Raw genomic sequence first — 17,895 nt, forward strand, 5'->3', positions numbered from 1 at the left:
TCAAAGGGAAACTACTCAAAATTTGATCTCAAATGCCCTTCCCGGAAAAAGCAAAATTCAAAATAATTGTACAAAGGGGTTAATAACCGTCAAAAAAACAGTGTTTAAATGGAGTATAACTATTTTACCAGTACTATTTTATCTACTTTATTTATTAAGTAATGGGGTATACTATATTAAAATTCGTATTATCCCAAATATTTTTCTATTTTATGAAACTAATTTAATTGTTTCTTTAATAAAAAAAAGTAATTAAAAATCTGCATTTTCTTAGATTATTTTCCTAATGTTATTACTATTTTTTAATAAATTATAAACAAAGCTTAGACAAATTATTATTATTATTTTAGCAGTTAATAATTAATGTAATTTTTAAATTTTTGAATAATATTTAATAGTAATAATGATGATGACGACGACGATGCTTATTAGCAATTGTTATTGATATGTTCTCAATTAATAATTTATTAAGTAAATATTAGTGTTACTTAAAAAAGTATGGATCATACCGTACAATGCATCTTATTTTTTATTACTACTAATTAATAAATAGTACTCCTATTTACTTTAACTATCATGTCTAAAAGGAGTAGTAGTTAGTTAGAACTTAAATAAACAATAGTACTAAAGTTCAATATCCCAACAGATTTTTTTAATATTTTTAAACACGTGATAGTAATATATAGAATTATTCACAGAAATTATGTTCACATGAATCATTTTCCTTGATAATATTTTTTAATAAATAGGAACTATATTTAAATTGATGTTTTATTTTTATTTGGATGAATTATTTAAAATCGAGCTTATGCTGGCGTATTGTCGTATTGGCATAGGGCGCACTTGATAATCGTGGTACAATAAGAAATCACCTTGTACCACCATGATTGAGCCTATGATCAATTTTGAGCATCCGCAATGGTCGGCTAGCGACCGGCTAGCCGATTCGTCGCGCTGGCCGATCGCCTAGCCGAACCATTGCGAGTCGGCCAGCGCTAAAATCGGCGAGCGGATCGGCGTGGGCTCGCCGATCGCTCGTCGTTGGCCGAAACGCTAGCCGATCGGCTAGCCGCCATTGTGGAGGCCCGATCGGCCAGCGCCGATTTTCGATTTTTTTTTTTTTTTTTTTTTAAAATCATATATAAACGCGATTTTCGTTTCATTTTCATTTGCACCACTTGTTTTAACGAGTTTTCTCTCTCTAACTTTCATTTCAAGAGCATCATCGAGCGATGGATCACGCGGGTGGTAGCGGTAGCGGTAGTGGTGGGGATCCTGAGGAGTACGAACGGAGGATGAACGAGGCTATGGAGGCCTACATGAACCGCGGGATGGAGCGGTACATGCGTATGGTGGAACAAGCAGGCGATACCTCGCCCTCCACGAGTTGTCCACCACCGAGCAAAGTGATTGATCGGGATCACGTAGCTGCACATCAGCGGCTGTACGAGGACTACTTTGCAGAGTACCCGCGGTTTCCCGCCAACATGTTCCGGCGGCGTTTCAGAATGCGCAGGGAGTTGTTTATGCGCATCGTTAGGGCATTGGAGCGTCAATATATGTGTTTCCGCTTCAGGCACGATGCGGCTGGCAGACCCGGCCACACCCCTATCCAAAAGTGCACGGCGGCAATCGGGCAGTTGGCCTACGGAGGCGCGGCAGACGTGTGGGATGAGTACCTCCACATCGGTGAGTCGTCGGCCCTGAAATGTCTGAAGGAGTTCGTAGGGCGTGATCGCATTTTCGGTGAGCGCACCTTCGAAGCCCTACTCCCGAAGATTGTCGGAATTTGATGCAGATGCACGGGGAGAAGCATGGGTTCCCCGGGATGTTAGGCAAAGCATAGATCGTATGCATTGGGAGTGGAAGAACTGTCCGATCTGCCTGGAAGGGGGCCTACACGACCGGCTACAAGTCAAAGAACCCCACGATAATCCTCGAGGCCGTAGCTGATTACCGGCTGTGGATCCGGCATGCGTATTTTGGGGTAGCCGGGTCGAACAACGACCTCAACGTCCTGAACTCGTCTCCCCTCTTCAACGAAGTGCCGGGGGCGTCGGTCCAGCCGTCTCATTTGTGGCCAACGGCAACCGGCATGATATGGGCTACTACTTGGCGGATGGGATATACCCTCGGTGGCCGGTCTTTGTCAAGACGATCCGACAAACAAGTGATGAAAAGAAGGCCTACTTTGCGCAACGACAGAGTCGGCGCGCAAGGACGTGGAGCGCGCATTTGGTGTGCTCCAGTCTCGATGGGCGGCAATCAAGGGCCCAACGCGTTTGTGGGATGTCGGATGCGTTTCCGAGATAATGTACGCCTGCATTATCCTGCACAACATGATCGTCGAAGACGAAGGCGTACAACCCGACTAGTTGGGTCAGTGACGATGAAGCCGGTCCAAGCCACGGAACGGCCACCCCTAGTGTACGACAGGGGGTACCTCTCGATGAAGCCGGCCGACTCAAGGAATTTGCCAACATGCGCCAAGTGGATGCTCATATTCAACTCCAAAAGGATATAATTGAAGAGTTGTGGGCACGGAGGACTGCACGACGATAGTTTTTTTCTTTATTATGCATGTACTTTTTTTTTTATCTATGTAACTTTTTTAAATGCAATTAATGAATTTTCCCGTACACGTGTCTAAATTTAATTCCGTATTTTAATCGTAATTTTAATTCCGTAAATGTAGTATATTTTGAATTGTTTTTATTGCGGCTGGCCTATGGCTGGCCTAAATCTGACGTGGCAGGTGGTTTTTTTAGTGTTACTAACGTGGCAGAGGAAAGAATGGCTGACCTATGGCTGGCCTAAGCACCATTGCGGATGCTCTTATGTTTCATATTTTGTCATGAAACGACTCCACCTATTGAGGTGAACATATAACTCAAGGTGACATTCCTTAACTCTCGATCACTGGTTTGCGCAAAGGAAGAACATCGGCGTCTAGTAAAGGAGCACTATATACTCCTCAATCCTATTCACATAAATGTGTATATTATTTACCACAATCCAATGTTACTCGTCAATATTTGACTGAAATCCAGCTACTATGCCAAATGGCAAAACAGAGATTCAGCCAAGTGCAAAGCATAACGTGCATGAGATATCCAAATGTCATGTAACGCCCCGCTTTTTCGAACCCTAATTTTCGGGTTATAAAATTTTTGCATTAAATACTTTTAATGCTATGGAGTATGTGGATTAATTGATGAGTGATTTAATTACATGATTTCTTTGTGACCGTTCGTTCTATCAAGAAAAGGTACTTTTATATCAATCTTTTCTCCTCTAACTGATTAATCGGTGTTCTTGAACCATCATGCATATAGATCGAGTGAAAGGGGAAACCAATTGTTGAATGGGATGTATGTGTGTGTGTGAGTGGATCGTGTGTGTGTGTCTCGGAGTGCGTGCATGTGTGTTGTGTGTGTGCGTGTGATGTGTGTTGTGAAACACTCATGCGTGACACGTTTTGATGATAGATCTGAAGTTGTTGTGTGAATAAAAGTGATATGATAATTAGATATTGATTTTTGAATGGTGATATTAGAACGAATTAATGGGAAAAGGGAAACGTGGGAACATGCATAATTTTTGAATCCATGTTCGAAACTGATTTGTGATACACATAAATTTAAAGGTGATAATTCGCGCTCTCAGCGTGATAGCAAGGAGAAGAGTATATTTGCAAGCTAAGCCGTCGAGGTGGGCTTTTCTTTTAAAATAAGGACATCGTCCTAAATCTTTATTGATGAAAATGAGATCTGTGTTATCATGCCTTGATTTGTTTTGTCGTGCCTATCCTTTGTGGCTATGCCACTATTGATTTAATCGAATTCGGATCCTCGTAGAGCCGCAAACTCTACTTGGGTTAGTGTACACCAATGTTAGACCGAGTGTCAGCGTACGGGTTGGCCGGTCTAGTGACCTGGATTGCGGCCGCATTCCTTGTCATGTAGAATGAGGATATGGTAAACGTCGATGTGAAAAAATGGTTGCGCGACCGTGATTTTGGATAAATGATATATATATTGTGGTGCCTCGGGCCTTTCTAAAGATAAAACCCCGATGGACACTTGAAAATGGCATGATAACTATATTTGTGATAAAACTGTTTTCGGCATGAGTCCACCGAGTATGTTTATAGTACTCAGCCCTGCATGTGTTTTCACTATGTGCAGGTTGAGTGGCGACGAGCGGTTGGCGGTGTTGAGCAGAGGAGATAATAATAATATGATCAGTTTAAAAAACTTCGAGTGTAGTTGTGTCTTCATACATAGCTTCACCCTTCTCTTGGTTGCTTCCGCTGAAACATGAAACTTATGATTGTTTGGTTGAGTTTGAACTATTTTATTTCGTTGGGATATTGAGACGTGATACAGTTGGGGTTATTTTGAAACCTTGTCATTTTGGGAATGTTAATTGTGATAGTCCTTTTTCATTGAATCTCATTGCTAAGGCATTATTCTTCTCTTACTTAATTGTTCATTAAATATTTTGGTCAAATCCCTTTTGAATGAAACCCTAGCCTATGATCTCTGCTGCGTTTAAATCCGCCTAGATAACGATCGCCGTATTTATTATACCCTAGAAGGACGGGTCCTTACACAAAACGTATGGAATCATTCATATTCACTCTATCTTTGGATTTGTCGAAGGATACGATAGTGTAATAGGGTAAAACCCTTTCAAGGAATAATGCAAGCTAAATCTGCTTAGGCACTACATCAATGTCACATTCATGGAAAAATGTCTACAACATTTTCATGGATCAGATGCATAAAACTTTGATCCGAACAATGTATGCGACATCTCCTAAATCTTTTATGGAAAATTTGTGTAGATAGTAATGCTCTATTCAGATGATAAAATCATCTTGTAGTTTCAAATCAATAAGATGATAAATGACATAAAACACGAAAAACTATATCAATGTAGATATAGAAAGAAACACATGACAATATCAAAAGATGCTAAGAATGTGTTCAATTTTTCTAAAATTACATTTTATGCTATGCTGTTCTCCTGCTGTTTCTATCAAATCATTTTAACATCCAAAAATGTTAGACAATCTCTTCGTCTATTCTACTAGTTTCTTTTCATCAATCACAATAGGCCACAAGCATTTGATATATGAGGGGCTTCATGGTGGGCGTTTGCAGGGACGGAACAACTAGCGGCCAAGTCACCGCTGCAGCAGAGGCTTGGCCGGTCCCGGAAACTTCCCATCCATGGTCTCCCTCCGCCCCGTCACCCCGGCGCCTTGGCACCGAATTCAAAATATTTACAGTAAGACGCTGCGACACACAAAAATTGACAAATTTCGAAAAAGTGACTCAATTCGTAGGCCTTTCGAAATTTGGGATTAAATTTGTTGACCTTTCGAAATATGCGACCATGGCATACGAATTTTTCAGAATAAGGAATTTTTAAATTTGAATCTATTTTCAATTAGTTTTTCTTATTATTTCTCTCACAATATTGATAAATTGACCAAAATACCCTCTAATATTTTCACAACAATATTGTTTACTTCTATTTTCACACCCAATTTTAATACACAACTCAATTTCTTCAACCTTCACTCCTGCACTATTTTTGAATAGGAAGCCAAACCCTTCTCCTTATCTCCTCCCTCACATTCATTTCTTCAACCGACGAATCTCCGTTCATCATGGAATCTTGGATAAACAATGATTTCCGACATGGATTTCTTCTCGTTGGGAGGAGAAGCAGAAGAAGGGAGGGCTTCGATGTAGGATTAGTCGAGGCCGGAGGCGGAGGCGGATAGGGAGACTGAGATGGTGTTGTTGGCGTGGCAGAACAGAGAATAGCCAGGACTTGACGTAGAGGAAGAGGAACAAGGTGAGAAAGAACCTGACGGCGAGCATAGCCAAATAGAATATGAAAGCTCCAGTGATTATGATACATAAATCAATTGATCATTACAAAGCTAGAAAAGTTGGAGCTTTATTTTTCACCGCGGCTGCGGTATTTTGCAAAATTAGTACTCCCTCCTATAGCTGAGTCGTATTCCTTAGGTTGTCCTACGGTAGCTGATTCGTTTTCTTTTTTTGGCAAAAAACAACAATTTTTCTTCTCTCTTACTTTATTCTTTATTCATCTCTCTACCTTTTTTATTTCCTACTTTATTATTCATTTACTTAACTCACTTAAGGGGTGAGTAAAAAAATCGAAAACCAAATATCCGAACCGAACCAAACTGAAATTTTAAAATTCGATTTGATTTTTTGGTTCAGTTCGGTTCGGTTTTAAAAATACAAAAATTTCGATTTTCGATTCGGTTCGGGCGAAAAAAAAAACCGAAAAATCGAAAAATCAAATTATATTTTAAATATAATATATTTACTCTAAGTTAATATATTATAGCATATATATAATATATATGTTCTTTTAATATATTTTATATAATACTATGTATTATATATATTCTATTAATTTTATATTATATATATTTATATTCTATTAGTATATATAAAATAAAATATATTATATATATTACTCCCTCCGTCCTACTTTAAGAGTCCCGGTTTATCATTTTGGATGTCCCACTTTAGAAGTCCCGGTTGAAAAATTCCATAAATGAATTAGGCCCCACATTCTAATAATTTTTTTCCACTCACGTTTTATTATAAAACTAATATAAAAAAGTAGGACTCACATTCCACTATCTTTTTTCACCAACTTTCCTTTACATTTCTTAAAACTCGTGCCGAACTCAACTGGGACTCCTAAGTTGGGGACGCAGGGAATAATATATGCACCATATTTCTTTAATTTGAAAATAAAATAAATTAAAATATTGTAATTTTTAATTTTTGTATTTTTCAATATTGTAATAAAAATTGAAAATTAAAAAATTAAAATTAAAATTAAAAATACGGCATAGGATTTCAATTATGTATATTTCGTATTTTCGAATGTTGTAATTTTGGTGGTTTTTAATGATTTAATGAATTATTAGTATTAATTTAATATTTCAATGAAATATTAATTGAATTTGTTGGAAATAAAAATAAAAAAATGAAATTGAATGAATAGTTAAGGGATGAGATGATTAAGAGATGGAGGGATGCAGGTGTTGTCTCTTAGTTAAGAGATGAGGTGAAAAGTACAGTGGGGCCCATGAATAGTGAAGAGATGAGACGGTTAAGAGACGGATAAGAGACAGGGATGCGGATGGCCTAACTCACTTAACACAACTTTTCTTAAATTTCGTGCCAAAAAAAACGTCTCTACTACAGAGGGACTGAGAGAGTACTAATAAAAAGTAAGTACCGAAATATTAGAGGATAATTTGGTCAAGTAATAAATACATTGAGATAAATTGTACTTCCTCCGTCCGTGAAATGTTGTCTAGTTTTTCCATTTTGGTCCGGCCGTGAAAAATTGTCCACTTTGCTTTTTTTTCTATTTTTAGTAAATGGTTCACACTTTCCACTAACTCTTTACACTCACATACTATTATAAAACTAATATATAAATATAGGACTCTCATTCCACTAACTTTTATAACTCACTTTTCTTCACATTTATTAAAATCTGTGCCGAGTCAAACTTGGACAATATTTCATGGATGAATGAGTAAGAAAATAGATAAAAAATCGAAAAAAATTTATTGCGAAAAATTCGCACACCACAATTTCATAATCCGGAAAGTTAGCGAATTTAAAACCAAATTTCGAAAGGCTTGTGAATTGAGTCCCTTTATCCGAGATTTCTCCTTAAATTTGGGGAAGAAGATGATTACAATTGGGCTTCAGTTCACGTGTATTATTAGTTCTGTTGGGCCTTAACTTTTAGCAAGTGTATTTGTTGGACTATTTTCTATTAAACTTTAAACAAGCCCAAGTGTAAACAACAGTTGTCAAGCCGAGAAATTCTTTTCACCAATTTTGTTCTCTTTTTTTTAGTTTAATTTTTTATGATCTTTTCATTTTATTTTCACTTGCGGGTATACTTGTATTAAAAATAAGTTGAGTACTAAAACAAGTGAAAGAAAATGGATGTAGATCAAGGATGAGGAAGGTAGAAACCTACGGGATCGATAACAACTATCTTATGCTCAATTAACTTTCAAACTATCCCAACAAAGGGTCTCAAGGGTTATTAATTATCACATAGGTAAAACTATATCTTCTCCCGAAGCATACAATTTGTAGATTGCTACCTAGAACCGAAGTGTACTTCCTTGAACTAAGGTAACAACACCTAAAAGCTCCTGAGATACTTAGCTTTATTCAAAGGCTCAAATCTGTCGATTATGTTGGCAAAGACGTCAACTTCTCTTCTTTCAAATTAAACTACTCATCTCCCAAGTATTGTAGTAAAATCCACATGCATTTATAAGGTGATCAGTCAAATAAATGTATAAGCACAAGAGAAGTCAAAATAACCACATGAACCAAGGCATAGAAAACGGAAATCAATTAAACATAAGAATCATTGTATCTCCCTCATAGAATCCTACGGAGGATTTAGCTACTCATGTTCAACACAAAAGTCAAAGAAATATTCAAAGAAGTATTCAAAAACATTGTTTGAACAAGAATGAAACTAAAATATGAACTCCTAGAATTGGATTGGGTGGATTGGAGGCCTCGTGTTCAATCTTGCGATGAATACTCGTCCTCTGCCCATTCTTCTCTTCTTCCTAGGTGAAAAAGTGGTATTTTTGGGGTAGGAGACGTGTAGAATGATGTAGGAGGCGTCCCATGCATGGTATATATAATTAGGGCTCGAATTTCCTTGATTAGAAGAGTTGGCCGAACATGGCGGGTCGCCAGATTCGTTAAGTGTTGAAGCTGGCGAGTCACCAGCTGCATACGGCGATTCTGGGCAATGCACCTAGCGAGTCGCCAGGTTGGGCGTGGGCGAAGCTGGCGAGTCGCCATCTGTGCGCTGCATTTCATCCTTTTTTTCATCCCGATGCTTCCTTTCGCCATTTAAGCTCATTTTCGATCCTTTTTCTATACATTCTTCACAAAATGGTCAAAATACCAATATCATAGAGAAGTAGCTATAACCATGTCTCAAAATACCAAATATATGATCAAAACCAAATAAAACTATCATCTACAACCATGTAAAATTCAAGTAAATCGCATACTAATTTCAATCTCCTCATCTTAAACTTAATATACCATGAATAAAATATTTCAAGTACAATAATATAGTTTGTTTCCACACAATCTTCATCAATCTAATCATCAATTTCATAGATTTCGTTATTTTAAATTAGTTTTCATTATTTTAAAAGACATAGAATCAATTAAAAGATAAATAATTGATTTACAACAACTATATTAATTTTTATTCTAATACCTCTTTTTGTAGATGTATTTTGATTTTAATACATCATTTTACTTTATTTATTTCTCCATATCCATCTTCACTTCTTTTGGATTTCAAATAAAATATTAGTTCTTCTAAATTTGATTGCATATATTATAATTTTAGGTTTGATTCGATTTTAAATAATTGAACGAAACAACAAATAATTTATATATATATATATATATATATTATTTTTATTATTTTGAATATTTTAAAAATATTATTATTTTATTAAATTTTATCACCGACTAATTTGTATTTCTGGTTTCGTCCCTGTGCATTTTGCACGGTGTCTTGGTGTGGACCGTGAAGTAGGATGGTGCCACCAGGCGCCTGAGAAGACAAGAGGATTCTATTTTGAGTGTTGTCATGTTATTCATGATCTTGTCAATGTTTCGGTGGACTAAAGTTTCCGTATATGTGGATCCGAATTATCGCTATATTAGAATTTGTTTCCATGTGGTGGATTCCAAATTGAAATATTTGATATATGTGATTATGCACACTCACACATATAATGTTTGAATAAGAATTGTTTTAGTTGCTTAAATTGTTATGCACGTCTATCGAGATGGTTGGATGAATGTTTTGAAAGTTTCATTCATATATGTATGCATGAATAAGTTTGATTTATGGAAAATTGATTAGGTATGCATATTGTGTGATTTGTGAATTGCGAATTGGGAATTGAGATTTTCTTTCATATTTTTCTCGGTTGGAATTTTTTTTGGCAAATCAGAATTGAACTCAGAATTCATGATTAGGTTGATTCTATTTCAGTAAAGAAATTTACAAATTGTGTTTTTCTGTTTGGTGACTAAGGTTTTGGTTCTTGCTTATCAAGGTAAATCCATGAAATTTAGAATTTATGTTTTGTGGATTTGTTGTGTTGTTTTGATGTTAATTTGGCTGATTATATTTAATGATTATATTATTGGGAATATCAAAATTCGGTTTTTTGTCGATTTTGTTGAAAAATCGGATTTAGAAAAATTACATGGAATCCCATTAGGAGTCAGCAATTTGCGCTTTGCTGGGGAGCTATTGGGGAATTCTTGCCAAAATTAAGGAACGCTTGTGAAAAAAACATTAAGGCCGAGACAAGCATGCTTCGATCTCAATAAAGTGCAAGTGGAAAGGAAAACATAAGGGAGCACATTATAGCATCGTCTCGTCAGCTCTCACTTAAACGCGAGTTCTATGACTTCGTTTTGTGCATTTGGTGTTGCACATTTGGTCGTAAGATTCCTCAAGAAATAAAAAGTAAAGGCATTAAGAAAAAAAGTGTATTGAGAATGCCGCTACGGATATGGGTTCATCATAAAAGAAATAACATAAGGATAATGATAGTTGTTTCTTTTGTGGTAAAATACGGATATAAAGTAGAAGAATTAGAAATATCACGCATGTATGCAAAGGAAGTTACAATTCTTGTTTTGGTTTGTTCTAAAGTTAATTTTTATGTAGTCCCTAATGATATTTAGTGGGTAGATTCTGGTGCTACTACTCACATAAGGTTATCAGTGTGCGTCGTCTCGAGCTACCGAAAAGTCAATCATTAGCTTAAAGATACATCTACGTGGGACATGACAAATCGGTGGAAGTAGAGACTATTTGGTATCAGGACAGCATAAAGCCAGCTAGAATTATTCTGCCTTTGAAGGATACTTTATTGTACTCTCCTTTTTAAAACAAAATTCTTGGTTTTTCTCGCTTTGGACAAATTTGGTTTCTCTTGTTCATTCAGAAATAGTAAAAGTTATTCCTTCAAATAATTCTAGTATCAGAGGTATTGTTTCCTTAAGTGCATATAACAATCTTTGTATGCTCAATTATGTTACTCATTCAAGCTTTAAAGGCTGTTGAATCAAAAGGGACTATGACAATGATCAGGTACTATCATTAAAGTAGAAGCATATTAATAACCTCAAGATGTATTGTTGTAAACATTCAATCTCATGCGGATGATATCATTTAAAGTCAATCTCAACAACCTCAATTAAGACTCTCGTCAATGGTACCACAAATTTTATAAAGTAGTTCTTTCATTTGGATTCAGAAAGAATGCTATTGATGGTTGTGTGTATCACAAGTTCAGTGGGAGCAAATGCATCTTCTTTTGTATTTGGAATCGAAAGAAATAATTTTCGATAAGGATATGTTGCACTAACACCAAGAATTTTCTCTCAAAGAAATTTGAGATGAAAGATCTTGGGGAAGCCTCTTTTGTATTTGGAATCGAAAGAATAATTTTCGATTGTCACAGAAGGGATATAGTAAAAAGGTGCCTAAAGATCTGAGATGCATAATTGCAAGTAAAGAAATACCCCTATGACTAAAGGAGACAAACCTAGTCTCATTCAGTGCCATAAGATAAATCTTGAGATTTAGAAAATGCAGAAGGTTCCATATGCTTCGGTGATTGGGAGCCTAATGTGTGCTCAAGTGTGTATTAGACCCAATTTGGTTTTAATTGTTTATATGTTGGGCAGATATTTCAATAACCCGATATGGATCATTAGGAAGCAGCAAAACGGGTTATGAGATATTTATAGAGAACTAAGCATTACATGCTCGCATACAGAAAATCAGATCATTTGGAGAGATCTTTAGGCATTTTGATTCTGATTTTGTTAGATGCCAATACAGTAAAGGATCCATTTTAGGTTACGTGTGTCTATTGGTTGTAGAGCCATTTCGTGGAGAAGTACTGAGCAAACACTTGTAGTTACTTCTGCCATGACAACAGAATTCGTAACTTGTTTTGGGGCATCTAGTTAATTAATATGACTGTGAAATTATGTGACTAGGCTGCATAATGTAAGGTATTGAAAGACCACTTAAGTTATGTTGTGACAATAACTCTGCAGTATTATATTCTAAAACAACAGGAACTTCCTGGTTGTTAAATAAAGGATTCGGAATGGACAAATACATATAGAGCATAAGGGAATGGATTTGATGATTACAAATCCAATCATTAAGGGACTATCACCTAAATGGATGTTATGTTGTTTAAGGATACTTCCGTTCAGTGGGAGTAGTTTTGGTTATTGCTCTATGTTTTGTTTTGAACATGTAGTTATAAAACTCATGTTATTCTCTGCAGAAATAAAGTATTATGTTTTGTCCATTATTTTTGGTTTGATCTCAATTTGGGAGGACCAGTTGGAAATAGGCATGTATGATCACCTTGCATGAAATTTTCATGCTACACTCCATAATTGATTTGTTGTTGATTATATTTGCATATGTGATTACTGATGGGTTTAATCATGAAAAAATATGGTGACTGCCCCTTTAGTCCTATGTCGATATGGTTAATAATAAGATTGTTCGGAAATACACTATGTGATAGCACTTTTGAGTGCTCATTCGGTTTGTACACATTTATTTGGTGTCATGTGTTGCCCAAGTGGGAGATTGTTAGAAATTTGAGCTTCCACATGACTAATTTAATGTGTATGGCTATCTTTCAGTTGCTCAACTAAAGTGATCTATTGAAGATTAAAGTTTGGGCTAAAGTGTATTTATTTGTTATGGAAATAAGTGTAGATACCATTTTGTGATTTTCTATTTGATGAGGGACCGAATAGAAAATAAAGGGGTTTATATTTTATATAAATATAAACTAGGGTTATGGTCCCCAGATGTCAGAAGAACATTCGATATCTCTGTATTCTCTCGACAGACTATTGCGAAGAATGTCTCTGATCGTTTGGAAGATCCATAGCCGCTGCAAAGCAATTCCGCCGTTCAATTCGTTATAGATCAAGGTACGCTTCCGCTTTATAGTTTATGCTCCTTCTCCGTCGTTCTCGGTTAATCATCATAGAGAGCTTTATGTAATTGTTCACTCAATTATTCCAACAAACTGAAGTTACGTTAGAGGGGTTTAATTATTGCTACATAGCAATATTTTGATTAAATTTAATGAATATGAAAGACTCTGCTCACATAAGTATTAAGTAGTGTTCAAGAGTTGTTAATGTAGGTATCCGGTGAAGCCTATTTAGTATTTACAGTCAATGGCTTTAACAGATGAAATAATGCAAAATTAGTGCAGATGGAGAGTGCCATGTTTCATGAAGTTGCCAGTTGGACAAAAGCAGTTAGTTTAAGTTAACTGATTCTACATATGGAAAATTATTATGGTCAAGATGGTGACAAGGTGGTTTGTTAGTCACTTAGCCTTATACTTAGCACTTGATCCAAAGCTAATCTCTAATTCTAATCAGAACTGGAATAGATTAATAATAGTACATAGTTTTGTGTAGGCAGATTGCTGATATCTGCATGTTTTCAGCTTTTCAATCCAAATAATTGTTACTTGGTGATTTCAGGTTGGTCATGACATGTAGCATTTGATTTGCTTATTGTGGAAATGCATGAAACCAATGTGTCTTCATTGCAGCCACACAGCGCCACATCAGCACCAAAATTTATCCCCAGTTTTTAGCCAAGTGCTACATTGGTTTCTCCCTTATTTCTCCCTTATTTCTCCCTAACTCAACATTTCATTTTTACATCATTATTTTTTATATTATTTAATTTTCCCTACAAATGTATTTAATAAATAGACTAATAATGAACAATTCATCGTTGTATTAATCATTGGAAAATATAATACAACGAGAAAAAAAAAACTACAAATAAAAACGCAAATAAACAAAGATTTAAAAAAAAAAATCTAAGACGGAGGGCTTATTGTGGAAATGCATGAAACCAATGTGTCTTCATTGCAGGAACAGAACACCAGGCTGGAATTGCTTGTTGTGTCCATTTCTTATACAGGTACACAATTCAAAATAAAATCTGGCTTGCATTTTACTCCTTAATCTGCCATAGCCCCACCCCTGTTTTTCATTTCATTAATCATTGTTATCATGGTTGAAACTACTAAAACATTGAGGCCATTTTCTGTTACTTGTCTTGTTAGTACTCGAACATCCAAAGCAAGTTATGTCAACTAGGGACGACGATCCTAATCAGATTGATGGCACTGGGTATAATGAAAACAAGAAGCGGGCATGACTCGACTCAAGTAGGACCGCACTCATGCAACCAAGACAAATAGATAATGGACCCTCCAATTGTTATGATCCAGAAATAGTATTATCTTTATCTATCGGTTTTCTTAGGACAAAATTAATGTGCAAGAATGTTTCCGATTGCAAAATTGAAAGGCACATGGAAAAAAATGGGTTTGGTTTTAGTTTTCAGGTCTCTTTCATAACCACCTCATCTCCATTCATTACTAATGTTGTAGTATCTTCTTCCGCCACATTTCTATCTTGCCTTTCTACCATACAATCTCCTCTATTTTCTTTCCATTTTAAAATTTAAAAGAGTTGGGAATTGCTCAAACTTGTGTTTTCTTGCAGTGGTAAACAAAAAATGTTGACGTTGAATTGAATTGGTGTTTTACTTTGAGTTACCATATTTGCATTGACGTTGGAATAGTGATATCTTGTAGATTTAAATCCAACTCTGATTTTGGTCGGATTTTGAACGTTGGAGATTGGCGGCAACGGCAATAAATGGACTGATGACAATTGAATGCCTCCCAAATTTTCATTAAATACCGGATGAGAGAGAAAGAGAGAGAGTACGATGAAATTAAAGAGATCTCAACTGCCCTTTATTTATTAGTCTGCTCATTCTTGAGTGGTGCTGTCATTCAAACTTAAAGCAGTAATAACAATTACTCCCTCCGTCCCGGATAATTCAGGTCACTTTGACCGGACACGGGTTTTAAGAATTGTAATGAAAAGTGGGTTGAAAAAGTTAGTGGAATGTGGGTCCTACCTTTATATATTAGTTTTATAATAAAATGTGAGTAAGAATGAGTTAATGGAATATGGGGTCCACTATCAAAAATGGTAAAAGTGAAATGGGACAAATTATTTGGGACGAACCGAAATGAAAATCTGGGACGAATTATCTGAGACGGAGGGAGTACTCTTCATTTCCTCAAACTTTGCTTAATTTTGGGCAATCAATTTAATGCATGCACTAACTTTTATTATTAAGATTCACCAAAGCTTTCACTATTTAGTTGCTACAGCTCTTCATCTCCTTTATTTATATACACAAATTTAGATGTACTCACCAAAATTAACATACCTACAAATCTTCACCGTTTAAATACTGTTCCCTCCGTTTCATTATAGTTGAGGCGAAACTTTTGGGCACAGAGTTGAAAAAGAAATGTTGGATATGTTAAATAAATAGATTTAAAAGTAAGAGAGAGAAAAAGGTAGAGAGAATGAGGTATAAAGTGAATATAGTAGAGAAAATAAAGTAAGAGAGTGAATAAAGTAGAGAAAAATAATGTAAGAGAGAATAAAGTAAGAAAGAGAAAAAAGTTACCATGTATGAAAATGACTCAACTATAAAGAAATTTTCCGAAATAGAAAAATGACTCAACAATAGTGAAACGGAGGGAGTATATAAGTAGCAATTCAGTCCATGAGGTAAAGAACTCTCCTTAGTCTGAGGATTTTTTGTCCGATTTAATACTCCATATTATGTGTTTATTCATAATCTACCTGAAAAATTCAGTAATTTCACATACTCCCTCGATCCCTGAAAGTTTGTCCCATTTTTTTATTTTCGTTCGTCCCATAAAATTTGTCTCATTTCACTTTTTACCATTTTTTGTAGTGGAACTCACATTCCACTAACTCATTCATACTCACATTTTATTATAAAGCTAATATATAAAAGTATGACATACATTCCACTAATTTTTTCAACTCATTTTTCATTATATTTCTTAAAACTCATGTCAAGTCAAAGTGGAACAATATTTGAGGGACGGAGGGGAGGGAGTATTAGACATCTGGACCTCTTTCTCTTAATAATGGAGAAACCCGACCCAAGCAATAATACATTATTACATCATCAAATCGACAATAATTTATTTTATGATTGACATCAATAGATTCAATTTCGCCAAATACTACTAATCTCTACTAGTAGTATTTACTATATTTAATTACATGAACACCTACTAGCAATTCTGGAATTACACATGCAATTACTATATATCAATCCTGTAAATGGTCATAATTAATTAAATTGTAATGTTGCCGCCACTTTTATCATTTTTCGTATTTCATGAAATTAATGTGTACAATATGGTGACAAATCACATAGTATATAATATGAACGACTGCTGTCCAAATCTAAAATCTTAGTAAGTTAGTACTAGTACTCCATATTTTAATACTCCCTACATCCCAAATTGACCTCAAAGTCATCTTAGTGGACTTACAAAAATTTAAAATTGTTGGAAATTTATGGAAATACAGAAAACTATATATACTCCTTTTCAATCAAATAAAGTGTGGTATACATATGCATATTGTAACATATATCCAATAATATCAATATATGATACACATTTTTAAAGAAAATTCAATATCTCATGAAATTTAATCCACAAATTTTAGAAATCACTCTGTATTCACAATCTCTCTGATATTAATATTGTGTGTATCCATACATGAAGATGACAAACAAAAAAATATTCAAAAAATACAGACCCCACTTAAGCTTCTCTCACCAGTCCTCACAACTTAAAACCTTCCATTGATTCAACTTAAACTTATTCCTCCTCCCTCCCTCCCTCTCTGTCTCTAATATGGTAAAGAAAAACAAATTTCCGTTTCTGTTCAAAGGCACCACCGCCTCCGCCGTGGCCTCGCCGTGGCCATGCGCCAACAGCCCCAAGACTCTCTCCTTCCGCGCCAACGCCGATACAAACCTCTACAAAACCATCAACTCCGCCTATCTCGACGGCAACGCCTTCCCGGACTCCTTCTTCAGCATCCGCCGCGACGAATCCGCCGTGATCGGAGGCCTCCGATCCGATCGCCTCTTCTTCGATCCAGGCGAGACGAGCTCGATCCTGGCGGAGGCGTTCCCCTACGGCGAGCGCGTGAGAGTGATGGCGATGGATTCGAACGATCCGTTCCTGGATTTCAGATCTTCGATGGCGGAGATGGTGGAGGCGCACGGCCTCAAGAGCTGGGGATGCCTCGAGGAGCTGCTGACGTGTTACCTCAGAGTCAACGAGAAAGCCAATCACGGCTACATCGTCGGAGCATTCGTCGATTTGCTGATTCACCTCTCTCTCCGGGAGGCCTCGGAAACCGACGACCAATGCTCCGCGCATTACTCCTTCACGTCGCCTCTCTCCTTCTCTTCCTCCACCGCCACGTATTCGTCGATCAGTCCTGCGCTGGAAAACGACGACGAAGTCTCCGCCCCCGACGCCTCATCGGAATGTTTTTCCGATCAGAATATAGTCGCGTCAAGTTAGCTTTAGTTTTAGTTTAGAGAGAGGGAGAGATTGCAAACCCTCAAGATTACACGACTGTGTTTAATGTAATATTAGTATTAATTAATTTCTGAAATTGAGATTAAGATCTTCTGCAATTTTGTAATTAGGGGTATTTTGTTTTGCAATTTGCATTGGATGATTTGAAATCCAATTTCAATGAACGGAAATTTATCGTTTTGAAA

General features: G+C 36.2%; 1 protein-coding gene across 1 annotated transcript; it reads left to right on the top strand.

Moving 5' to 3' along the window:
• Positions 1 to 16,897: 16,897 nt before the first annotated feature.
• On the top strand, positions 16,898 to 17,895 carry LOC125219916 (transcription repressor OFP13-like). The gene has a single exon (XM_048122007.1). It carries the CDS (start codon positions 17,012 to 17,014, stop codon positions 17,690 to 17,692), a length of 681 nt encoding a protein of 226 aa, XP_047977964.1. The 5' UTR covers positions 16,898 to 17,011; the 3' UTR covers positions 17,693 to 17,895.

This window comes from Salvia hispanica, chromosome 4 (genome assembly GCF_023119035.1).
Source record: "Salvia hispanica cultivar TCC Black 2014 chromosome 4, UniMelb_Shisp_WGS_1.0, whole genome shotgun sequence".
Lineage (NCBI taxonomy): Eukaryota > Viridiplantae > Streptophyta > Magnoliopsida > Lamiales > Lamiaceae > Salvia > Salvia hispanica.

Coding starts and splice junctions, on each gene's coding strand:
- LOC125219916 (XM_048122007.1), top strand. CDS start 17,012: ATGGTAAAGAAAAACAAATTTCCGTTTCTGTTCAAAGGCACCACCGCC.